Source organism: Tupaia chinensis, unplaced genomic scaffold (genome assembly GCF_000334495.1).
Source record: "Tupaia chinensis unplaced genomic scaffold, TupChi_1.0 Scaffold144247_1, whole genome shotgun sequence".
NCBI lineage: Eukaryota > Metazoa > Chordata > Mammalia > Scandentia > Tupaiidae > Tupaia > Tupaia belangeri.
The window spans coordinates 193,013-205,756 of NW_006204105.1; the positions used below are offsets into that span (position 1 = coordinate 193,013).

General features: G+C 40.1%; 1 protein-coding gene across 4 annotated transcripts in view; it reads left to right on the top strand.

Annotated features, from left to right (window-relative positions):
- Positions 1–612: 612 nt before the first annotated feature.
- Positions 613–12,744, top strand: part of FMO5 (flavin containing dimethylaniline monoxygenase 5) — a 29,250-nt gene continuing 17,118 nt past the window's right edge. The window contains exons 1-5 of one of the 4 annotated variants that reach the window (XM_027767381.1): positions 613–719; positions 937–1,111; positions 7,098–7,286; positions 8,950–9,112; positions 10,647–10,789. In XM_027767381.1, coding sequence (XP_027623182.1) covers positions 977–1,111; positions 7,098–7,286; positions 8,950–9,112; positions 10,647–10,789 — 630 coding nt within the window. In that variant the 5' untranslated portion in view covers positions 613–719; positions 937–976. Of the gene's footprint in view, positions 833–933; positions 1,112–7,097; positions 7,287–8,949; positions 9,113–10,646; positions 10,790–12,744 lie in introns of all 4 variants that reach the window. The other 3 variants (XM_006166267.2, XM_006166269.3, XM_006166268.3) reach the window with 3 other exon arrangements.

The window sequence follows — 12,744 nt, forward strand, 5'->3', positions numbered from 1 at the left end:
TGAGAGAAAGTACTTTTAAAAAGTATTTTTATTTTATTGCAATGATCTGCTGTGTTTTGGTCTCCTCCACTAAATTGTAAGCTCTCTAAGTAGGAAACATAATTTATTTTTCACTGTACCCCAGTACTCAGTCAGTGCTTGAGGATTTTAAAGGAAATTTGTACTAATAGAGTAGTTCCAAAGATCCAGTCTGAGGTGAGGGTAGGGGGAAAGTGCTAGAAGGAGCAAGATGATCTTTTAGTGGAACTCCTGCAAGGTAGCAGGTCTCCACCTGAGCATTCAGAGCGAGACTTGCTTTGGGGTTTACTTTCTCTTCTTTAGTAGGAGTTTGTCCCTTTAAGACAAAAACCAGGAAGTTAAATGTGGATGCGGAGAGGCAGGGAGGGATGGAGTTAGGCCACTGAGTCTGTAGAGAGTAGCTGAAAATGCGGGCAACTGCTACTGAAAAGTAGAGAAGTTGTAGTTTTTTTTTTTTTTTTTTTTCCTGCCCCAAACACTTGCAGTCGAGGTTTTAACCGGTTAAGAGGAGGCGAACCGGCGCAGATGAGTGGGCGGGGTGGTGGTAGCTGACAGCAGGCGGAGCCGAATGGTCCCTCCGCATTGGCTGTTGCTGTTTGTGTGTGGTTAATTTATAGAACTGAAAACAGCCGAGAGCCAGAATAGCCTCTGAGTACCCACTAGAGGATCTGCTGGTACTTCAGCAAAGATAGAAAGAGCAGGTACTCAGCAAGGCGTTCTCAGCTCCGGGACTTGCAAGCACAGGGCTCCCCTATCTCGCGGACGTAGTGATTCCCTAAAGTTAAGAGCACCCTGGAATCTGACTTCTCCAAAGGCACTTCTTGTTACTACACTTATTTGGTTACTATAGCCAAGGTCTTTCTTGAAAAGTGTTGACCGATGTGTACTTTCTGTCTGCTGTCATCTTTTCTTTAGAAGAAGTGACATCGACCCAGCCAGGTGAAGATCTCTGGAGACCATGTCCAAGAAAAGAGTTGCTGTGATTGGAGGAGGAGCCAGCGGGCTCAGCTCTATCAAGTGCTGCCTGGAAGAAGGCTTGGAACCTGTTTGCTTTGAAAGGACTAATGACATCGGAGGGCTCTGGAGGTTCCAGGTAAACCTTCTGGTCCCTTAATACTTGAAGCCATCTCTGCAACTAGGTGCATGAGATATTTGATCTCAGTCAGGGAATATGATGCGCTTGACCGTGATTAAACCTGCTAGAATTCAGCGTGTTGATTTCTCAGCTGCCATCATCTGAGGTTCCTTTTTCCCTGGGCTGACAGCAAAACGAGACACACATATCACTCGCTTTTCGTTTTCTGCTGTCTATGACAGTGGCACAGATAACCATTTTCATTTAATGAAGTTTTGCTGCTATCCAGAAGGAGGAAATGAGAGGGAACAAAATAGCAAACATTAGCAAGTGTACAGGGGTTAGAAAACTGAGTTGTTGCTCCTAATCTGAATTATCTACTTATAACTCCTTCCGGAATCTCCCTCTTGCAATCTTTTCTAACAGTATCTTATTTTCCTTTTTAAAATTCTAGTTCACTTTAGGTAACTCTCTGACAATAAGGACATTATAAAATCTGGCCGCCTTGTTTGCTTTGAACTTTTCCTTTGCTTGACAAGTCCGAAGTCCTGTCTTTGGAGGAGGGCAGAGGGCACTGCAACAGGATTTTCTTTTCCTTATATATAATCAATTTTAAGTCTGATTGTTTTAATATGCACATCGAGCCCTGCAAGTTGTTAGTGACAGTATTAACATGTCATCTACTTTAAGCGATAGTTAAGCTTAAACTTATTAAATGCCAAGAACATTAGCCACCTTTATTGATCTCTAAATTGGCATGCATATTGGGTTTGCTCATTTTCTGAACCAGCGAATGGTATTGAGGTGCCTTACATGTGTTTTATATGCCATGAAAACTAAGTTTTGACCAGCAACTTACATCTGGTTTTTAGCATTTCCTAGTTGAACAGAAGTACGGTCCTTTTGCATGTTGCCTCTGTTTGGGGGACTAATTCTATTTAACAACAATTCTTACTCAGATCTAGAGTGAATCCCCTTAACAGCCTACCATGCCTCTATCATAATGAATCTTGGGCATGGGCTAAAGAATCTGTTAATTAGTTTTCAGTAATCAACAGAAAATTCTGCTCTTGAAATCCAGCCACAAAATAGTATAGAGGTTAGGAGCACAGTCTTGGGTCCTGAACCTGTGCCTTTTACTAGCAGTGTGACCTTGGGCAAATCATTAAGCCTCCCTATTTCTCTGTTGTTTTTTTTTTTTTCATCTTTAAGAAGAGGATAAATAATAGTACCAACTTTATGGGGGCTAGTACCTGGTGTGGTGGTTAAGGGTGCTGGACTCCCACGTGGCTGACTGAGGTTCAAGTCCCGGACCTGGCGGTTTGTTTTCTCACTTTCCCTCTCTCTCACTCTCATTCTGTCCCTCTCTGGTCAAATTTAAATAAATAAATAAATAAAGTTTAATAAAAATAATTCCTTACAAAATAGTACCAACTTTACAGAGTTATTGTGGGGATTAGGTGGATGAATAATCATGCCAGTCACTTTTACACTAATGCCAGGTATACAGCGTACATATCAGGTAGTATTTAGTGGGAGTACAGTGCACCCACATATCTGGTGTCTCTGCTAAGCATGCAAGCCAGGTTGGCAATTAGAGGCATGAAATCACTTGAGTATGTACACAGGCTAAGAGGGTGTTTATTTTCCTCTTTGATGATCAGGTTTCTGATTTTTATCTCTAAAGTGGCTTAAATTTATTTTCTGCTAAAGACTTGAAAATTGTTTTTTTCCTGAGTACCCTCTTGGCAAAATTTGAACACTTTATAAACTGCTTCCTTGAAAATAAATAAGCTATGTTTCATTATAACACTCTAAGTTCTATTAAGACAGACCACAGCTATGTGATGCACTATTATATTTCATACACGTTTACTTTTATAATAGCTTTAGATTTATTGAATTTATTTATGGATTTATGGAATTTATTAGGAAGATAGTACAGAGTTGCTGTGTACCTCACGTCCAGGTCTCCTGTTATGACATTCTTATATTAGTATGAAACATTTCTCATAATTAATTAACCAATATTGAGACATTATTCATTTTTATTTTTATTTTTAAAGTTTATTCATGATAAATGTGGTGTGTGTGTGTGTGTGTGTGTGCATGCAAGAGAGAGAGAGAGAGCAGGGTCATTTCACATCACAATCCCCTTTCCTCAGCCCTCCAGGTAGTCTTCTTCAAAGATGTGCCATTTGATGTGATTCTTAAATGATAGGAATTTTCCAGATGAAGAAGTAATACTATGTGTAAGGGTTTAAAGTTCTGAAACAGACTAGAATGTTTCTGGACCAATTTCATATTTAGTAACTTGGGATTCACTAGGCAGAGCACTAAATAAAAACTAAAAGGTAGACTGGTCTACATTGTGAAATGTGCTAAAGTTCAAAATAAGAAATTTAGTGTTCCAGATGGGATCAGTAGAAGTCATTAAGCAGTAGGGTGACAAGATCTGTTATATATTTAGTACAATACGTTGGGAGCGGTATGGAAGATAAATTCCATATTATCTTGAGATCTATAACTTGCTAAACTATTCATCTTTTGGGGGGATTTTAAATTGTTACTAATTGATATTTTAAATAATACAAAAAAGGTTATGATTATGCATTTGACTTTTGTATTATTTTGAAAGTTTCTATAGAACAAACTTTTAGAAACAAGATGGCTGGGGACCAGCAGGTGGCATGGTGGTTAAGGTGCTGGACACTCCCACATGGCTGACCATGGTTCAAGTCCTGGACCTGGTAGCTTGCTTTCTCACTTTCCCTCTCTCTCTCTGTCTGTCTCTCTCTCTTTGATCAAATTAAAATAAATGAATGAATAAATAAATAAAGTTAAATAATTCTTTATAAAAGAGAAAGAAACAAGATGGCTATATCTTCCTCAGCTCTTCTTGAAATAAATTTTGATGTTGTGCATTATGTGAAATTTACTTCTTTTTTCTATATGCTTTTATCAGTACAATTTGGCATATACCTATTAAACATTTATTGAGTGCTATTTTATAATTTTAGATGCTGTAAGGAAAATCATTAATCAACTCAAGGGACTTATAGTCTATTGGATCACTGAAAAAGTCATGATGCATTTTTGCATAGAAAAAACTAAGTCATAAATTGTCCAATGACCCAAAAGTTGGGGAGATAAGGAATATAAACACAGCATTATGAAGTTCTTGAAACTGAACCTGAAAAACAGGAACTTCATTCTACAGGAAATGGGGCAACTGAATTTTTCTTGGAGAGGTTTTTGGTATAGGGTGCGTGTGCTTGCCAGAAAGACAGAAACCGAGAAATCACTCCCCGGGGGGATGTCCACACCACAATCCTCCTCCATTCTCCTCTTGGGATCTTAGGCATCCACACACACATATGCCCAGTGTGAGTTTAAGCCACTGGGTCTGGGACTCAAACTGCAGTCAACTACATGGAAGTCCAGCAATGTAGTCATTATGTTCTCTTCTGGTCTTGGGGCAACTGAATTTTTAATTAGGGCAAGAATATACTCACAGCCACATCTTAGAAAGAACACTTCATTTGAAATATGATAGATTAAAAGAACTGACTTGAAAGAAGACTTGTGAAATGTTATTAGCAGTCAAAAGAAGCAAGATCTTGGATAATGGAACAGAAAAATAGGGATGATCAAGAAGGATTCCTAGAATAAACAATTCTTCAATAAAAATGGGAAGGAAAAATTCTTAATTTTAGAATTTAAACAAAAAACATTCTCCTTGTAACCATTCAATGTTTTTTGTTTATTTTTAAGAATGATTTATTTAATTTTATTTATTCATGCATTTATTTTAATTTGACCAGAGAGAGAAATAAAAAGAGAGAGAGAAAGTGAGAAAGCAAGCCACCAGTTCCGGGACTCAAATCGTGTTTGGCCATGTGGGAGTGTCCAGTGCCTTAACCACCACGGCACCTGCTGGCCCCCATTAGATGTTTTTAATGTTTGATATCCTGATATCTGTTCATTTCTGGAATAAAAAGGAAGGAGAGGGTCCAACTTGGTTATGGTGATTTTACATTATCAAAAAAAAAAATTTAGAATGTATTATATCTGGGGGCCAGCAGGTGGCATTTTAGTTAAGGCACTGGGTTCCCACATGACTGATCATGGTTCAAATCCTGGACCCAGCTTGAAAATCACACTGGGCACATGTGTGTTCATGGCCAAAATCCTGAGAGGAGAATGGAGGCAAAGGGATAGCAGCATGGCCATTCTCTCGGGGTATGATTTTTCACTTTCCTTCTCTCTGTCTTTCTCAGTCTTTCTTTTGAAAATTCATCATTTTTTGACATCTCAGTGACAGAATAATTGTCTGGGTACTCTGTTATTTTATGTGATCACCATAATAACCCTATGAGGGAATTATTATGGAAAGTTTTTAGGCATTCAAAGAAGTTTGTTGTAGGGCCAGTAGGAGGCATGGTGGTTAGGGTGTCTGGATTCTACATGGTCGACTATGTGGCTCCAGTTCTGGACCCGATGGAAAATCATGTCAGGTGTGTGTGCTTGCATGCCCCAAATCCCAAGAAACAAGTGGAGGAGAAGGGATTGTGGTGTGGCCATCCCCCCAGAAGGTGACTTCTCACTTTCTTTCTCTTTCTCCAGTGAGCACAAGCGTCCTATATATTTAAAAAAAAAAAAAAAAAAAAAAAGTTTGTCATGGGAGAAGAACTCTGAATTGGGGATTAATGTTATCTAAAGCAATGCTTCTCAATTTTCATCTTAATCACTTGAGGAGTTCGCTAAAATGTAGGTTCTGGTTCAGAAGGTCTGGTGTAGAGTCTAACAGTCTGCATTTTTAACAGTCTCCCAAGTTCTGTTGATCCACAGACCAGAGTGGGTAGCAAGGACATAGAGCAGTGGTTCTCCAATTTCAGTGTATTTTGTTCAACATCTAGCCCGTTTCATTTTAATATTATGAATGATATTGGCATTAACATCTTGTAACATAAATATTTATCTGAAACTGAGTATTTCTTTTAAAACCAACTAAGTGTCAAGGGTTTTCATATACATTGTTACATTGTTCTCCTGAAAATATTTTATTAACTTATATTCTCTCCAGTATAAGTTCCCATTTTACCCCATTTTTACTGAGTCTTTTAAGTGAGTTAAAATGGGAAAAATGAGAACTTATACTAAAGAGGAAATAAGTTTTCTGGAGAGCAATACTGCAATGTACAGTATATGAAAACCCTTGAAACTTAGCTAGGAGTGTTTATTTGGAAGCTCACATGATTACAGTCAGATGACAGCTGAGATTGGACATGTACTATGGCTTCTTTGGTCATGTGTTTAGAACTGGGACAGCTACATTTCTGGGGGCTGGCTGTGCATCTCTCTATCCAAGACATTCTTTTTCGTGTGGCTAGGATGTGCTTCCTCACAGTATAGTGGTCTCAGCATAGTTGGCCTTCTTATGTGGCTGCTGGCTTCCACCAGAGCAAAGCTTTTGAAAGACTGAGGCCGAAGCTGCAAGTCTCCTTAGGGTTCTTAGTCTTGGAAGTCAGTGTCATTTCAGCTGTATTCAACTGTTAGTCAAAAACAAGTCATAAAGATAACTGAGGGACATGATGGTGGCACAGATGTAATGCAACACTGTGATGCTGGGCTCACACGGCAAGTCCCAGGTTTGCATCCTAGGACCTCCCTGTGCATGCTGGCTAGCTGGTTCTGGGGATGAACTGTGGTATGGACACCTGTTGGAGATTCCTCTTTCTCTGTTCCTTTCTCTCATAGAATAAATAAACAGATTTTTAAAAGGGGTAGCTTAGATTCAAGGGAAAATGACTACACAGAGGCACAAATACTGGGAGATATGGAGGTGTCTGTGTGTGTGTGTGTGTGTGTGCATGCACATGTGTGTATGCATATAACTTGTTTTAATTGGTATTTCTTTAGCAAAACTTTTCAAATGCTTATTGGTTATTAAAATCATGAGGTTAATTCTCAAGTGGCTATGAGTGCTTCTTATTTGCCACAGGAAAATCCTGAAGAAGGAAGAGCCAGTATTTACAAATCAGTGATCATCAATACTTCTAAGGAGATGATGTGCTTCAGTGACTATCCCATCCCAGATCATTATCCCAACTTCATGCACAACTCCAATGTCTTGGAATATTTCAGGATGTATGCCAAAGAATTTGACCTTCTAAAGTATATTCGATTTAAGGTACAGAATTCTGTAAATATGTTCATGTTTGAAGTTGTTTGTCAAGTAAATGACTGATGTGGCTTCATTTGCCAGTACTTACAACAATAGATTAGCTTGTTCTATCCAGATATCTATCTTATCTAGGCAAAGAGTTCACGCTGTCCTCTTTATAACTCACAAATACTGATAGAATGGTCTCTCTGGGGGCTAGCAGGTGGCATAGAAGTTTATGTGCTGAACACCCACATGGCTGATGGTGGTTCGAGTCCCAGACCTGCCAACTTGAAACTCACACCAGGCACCTGTGTGGGTGTGCCCAAAACCCTGAGAGGAGAATAGAGGAGAAAGGATTGTAGTGTGGCCATCCCCACGGGGGGGTGATTTCTCACTTTCCCTCTCTCTGGCTTTCTGGTAAGGGCACACACATACACTATAGCAAAAATCTCTCTTAAAATAAAAAAAGAATGACCTCTCTGTTATGTATGTATTTTACAGATACAGAAAGCTACCTGCCATAGTATTTCATTGCTTTCACTTTACACTAGTGCAGTGAAACAGATGAAGGGAATTTTTGCCCCACTGTAGAAGGGGATTTGATATGTATGGGAACTTTAAAACTGTCTGGTTCCTCAATTGGTCCACTACTGTTTAGTTCCCTTATCCTTTCTGAAGTACTTTTTTTTTTTTTTTTTGGAGAGGTTTTTGCTATAGGGCATGTGCGCTCGCCAGACAGACAGAGAGAGACAGAGAGACAAAAAGTGAGAAATCACCCCCCGGGGGGGGGATGGCCACGCTGCAATCCCTTCTCCTCCATTCTCCTTTCGGGATTCTGGGCACGTACGCACACGCGCCCGGTGTGAGTTTAAGCCACCGGGTCCGGGACTCGAACCGTGGTCGACTACGTGGAAGTCCAGTGACATAGCCATTACGCTAACTGCTGGTCCCTCTGAAGTACTTTTAATACATTATTTTATATGATTACCACAACTACCAGTGAAATAATCATTGGAAAGTTACTGAGGAAACAAAAATGTAACTCTTGTGTAGAGGAAGGAACACTGAAATAGGAAACAAAAATCTGAATTCTTAGTTTTGCTCTACCACTAAATTGTGACTCTTCTAGAATTAGATGAGAGTACCACATTAACCAGCCAGTTCTTTTTTAACTGGTATTTAGTCTTTTTCATGGAAGTTTCTTACTCTTATCACAGTCAAAACAAGAGTTCTTATTTATGGAGTATGAAAATCAAATATCCCGGGACCAGCAGTTAGCATAATGGCTATGTCGCTGAACTCCCATGTAGTCGACCGCGGTTCGCGTCCCGGACCCAGTGGCTTAAACTCATGCCGGGTGCGTGTGCGTGTGTGCCCAAGGTCCCAAGAGGAGAATGGAGGAGAAGGGATTGCAGTGTGGCCATCCCCCCAGGGGGTGATTTCTTGCTTTCTGTCTCTCTGTCTCTCTCTGTCTTTCTGGCCAGCACACATGCCCTATAGCAAAAACCTCTCCAAAAAAAAATCAAATATCCCTGCATGGGTCCTATGTATGAGGGTGCCTGTGGTATCAGCCCTTTGGGTAATATTCTGCAAGGAGAGTTATGGCAGGGAAGATGTCCAGTAGTAGGATTCAGTGACAGCTTAGGCTGTGCTTACAATCCTCCATGGCTATCACTTTTCTTTTCAGACCACTGTGTGCAGTGTGAAGAAGCAGCCTGATTTCTCTACTTCGGGCCGATGGGAGGTGGTTACTGAGTGTGAAGGGAAAAAGGAGGTCAATATCTTTGATGCCGTTATGGTTTGCACTGGCCATCACACCAACGCTCACCTTCCTCTGGAAAGCTTCCCTGGTGAGTAACCTATCGGATAGCAGACCCCTTGAGTCGTGTCTGTGAGCTAACCCCTGAGGAATGGGAGAATAGTGGTCCAAGTGATTCCTACTTGGGGGTGAAATAAAGCTTACCCTAATCCTGCACGTTTCTGTGAAAGCTGTTGGGGTAACTAGTATTATTACCATTGTAAAGTAGAGAGCATGGTAATTTTTGAGGTTATATGGAAATTAAAAGCTATCTATTTAATTTCAAAATTACTTAAGTTTTTCTAAGGATCAAAAGAAAGAATGTGGAGTTCCTGATCAGTGTTAAGTGGAATGAAGAATTTTTCAGCACTTCAGGAAACAAATAGAAATATTGAGTTCCTAAGGAAGAAATGAAAGCTTGAAGAATTCAATTTTAGTCTCTGGCCTGGATTTTCATTTTTTTTTTTAATCTACCCTTTTATACTCTAGAGGAGTGATCCTTAATCTTCCCGGCAGCAGGGACTGGCCTTATGGAAGACAATCCCTCCCCAGAACAGGGGGTAGATATTGGTCCCAGGATTACCCAAATGCACAGCATCCACCATGAACCCCATTCCCACCACTGCCATATTGCAGTATACAATAAAACAATCACACGACAATAGAGTCCATGCTCCCATGAGAATCCAATACCACCACTGATCTAACAGGAGGCACAGCCAGGCGGCAGTGCCAGGGAGGGGGAGCAGCTGCAAACACAGATGAAGGCTCACTTGCTTTCTCACTGCCCAGCCCTCACTGAATGACCAGGAAGAGGGGTCACCCAGCAAAACACAGACTGGCACCAGTCCCTGGCCCCTTGGTTGGGGACTCACGCTCCAGAGTATATAAAAACATATATACTCGAATTGAAATGGGATTATGTATTTAAGTGGATGAAAAGTCAAAGGAGAGTAGAGGTTTCTTGAGACAGTTTGGATTTCATAGTCTGCAGATCTAATGTACAAACAAATCCTGAGTTAAGCAAACTGCTTATGATAAGGAATCACAAAGTTCTGTTCTGAGGTTAGAGGGAAAGAAAACAGGCAAAAATATTCAGAAAGGCAAGAGAGTAGCTGTAAGAGAGTAGCTGAGTAAGTGGAGAACATATGGAGAATATATGCTTAAACTTTGTGCAAAAAAAAAAAAATGAAGTGGTTTGAAAATAACGTCACCCAATTTAGTAGCTCCTCGCGTAACAACCTACCTAGTTAATGACCACTTGAATTTATGACCAGTGCTCCAGTATGCGGAATCCCTTCTCAGTCTGTGTGAGTCTCTGGAGTCCCCTTCCTCAGTCTTTTGTCTTGTTCCTGCAGTTGGTAAGTATTCATGACACGAAGCGTACACAATCACGTAAGAGTACAGATTTCATTTATAAATTTGTACATACTGAAAAATACATACCCTACAGGACCAGGACATACCACAAGACATTTGCCTTAAGCTCCTTGCTTATAGACCAATTTACTTGATAACCTAGTCGTAGGAACAGAACTCGTTCGTTCAGTGAAGAGTACCTGTAATCATTTTCCCTTCTCGTGCAGGAATTGAGAAGTTCAAAGGACAGTACTTCCACAGTCGAGACTATAAGAGCCCAGAGGTTTTCACTGGGAAGAGAGTCATTATCATTGGCCTTGGGAATTCCGGAGGGGATCTGGCTGTGGAAATAAGCCATACAGCCAAGCAGGTTTGAATCAGTGTATTATTTACTTTGTTTCACTCTAGCATCTCTTGTACCAAGGAAGTCACAGGTGGGCTCTGCAGAGAGTTTAGATACCCATACTTGGCACTTCAGTGCTAGGGGCTGGCATGGGGCTTGGTTTTATTGCCTCCTTAGCAACATTATGATCCATGTAACGGAGGATCCAGGTTACTAGTTAAGAGTTCTATCATTGAGTTGATCTCCCACTGGGAATGAGTTCATGGCTACAAACTGTGCTCATAATCCTAATCGCCCATTTTCTCTGTGTGCCTCTGACTTTGATGAAGATCAAATGCTTGTGGGAGCGGTTGTTAAAATGCAGCATTCAGAGAGCAGATCTGCTGGCCAGTCTAAGTGCTGTTCTTATATCCAAGAAAGCACACTGTGGTCATTGAAACTTTTCACTTAACAGGTGGTGGATGAATTTTCCACTTCACTCCTTAAATGGAAAAAAAGCAGCATTCTAATCTTTGCAAAGACCATGTGGATATCAGTATAAAGACTGTCCACACTTAGAACAAATGTAAGCAGCTCACCCCAGTTTCTGGATATAGTTAGGTAACAGTGACATTCACTCTAAAACAATTTCTGTCTCCTTGGTTTTTGTTTAATTTGTTTTAGTTTTTGTATTGTAGATTTTAAACTGGGTGAAAGTGTACTCCGTATAAAGTCTTGGGAAAAAGAAAACATGTCTTTATTATATTTAATTCTCATAATAGCCTTTGATATATGTATTATTATCACTATTTTATAAATAGCAAGTATTTTAATTAAGGTTCTTGGGATTTACATTACTTGTCAAAAACTATTGAGTCCTCAGAAAAGTCACAATGTATCTTTCTTTCTTTCTTTCTTTCTTCCTCCCTCCCTCCCTCCCTCCCTTCTTTTCTTTTCTTTTCTTTTTTTCTTCTCTTCTCTTTCCTTTCTTTCTTTCTTTCTTTCTTTCTTTCTTTCTTTCTTTCTTTCTTTCTTTCTTTCTTTCTTCCTTTTTTGTTTTTTAGAGTGAGAAAATTTTACTATAGGGCATGTGAACTCACTGGAGAAACAGAGAGACAGAAAGCGAGAAATCATTCTCCAGGGGGGATGGCCTAACCACAATCCCTTCTCCTCCATTCTCCTCTTGGGATTTTGGGCATGTACGCACATGCACCTGGTGTTAAGTTTTAAGCCACCAGGTCCAGGACTTGAACTGTGGTCAACAATGTGAGTCCAGCAATGTGACCATTACACTATATGCTGGTCCCCAGGATGTAGTTTTCGATGAAAAAATATATTACGACTTTTCTGATGACCCAATATATACCCTCCACTCAAAGCCATTCTAAGATCATACATGCTCTTTCAACTATGACATGTAAAATATACTTAATTATGATAGTGCTTAGAGTCACCAATGGCGAGAATATGTATGTAGTAAAAGATTATTCCTTTGAAGACAGGTTATCTTCTTACATGAGAGCTTAGAAAAATGACCAGGAAGCAATGTACTTGGATATCTCACAACTTTGGAAAACTGTTGCCAGGAGTTTTTGTAATATAGAGGAAGAGTGTACTTTGCCAGGTAATTGAATTTCGAAGTTTTCTCAGTTCTGAACATGGATCTTAAAGGAACAGTGGACTCAGAAAGATTGACTGCCTTCCTGTTGCTCTACTAGCAATCTTAAATTTTTTCCCACTAAATAATCAATGACGTACTTCTTTTTTTAAAAGAGTTTTTTATTGAGACCAGTGGATGACAAAATGGTTATGTCACTGGACTCCCACACAGTTGACCACAGTCCCAGTCCCAGACCCAGCAGCTTGAAACGCCACTGTGTGTGTACATGTGTGCCCAAAATCCTGAGAGGAGAATGGAGGAGAAGGGATTGCGGAGTGGCCATTTCCCTGGGGGTTGATTTCTCACTTTCTGGCTCTGCCTCTCTGGTGAGCACACTCAGCCT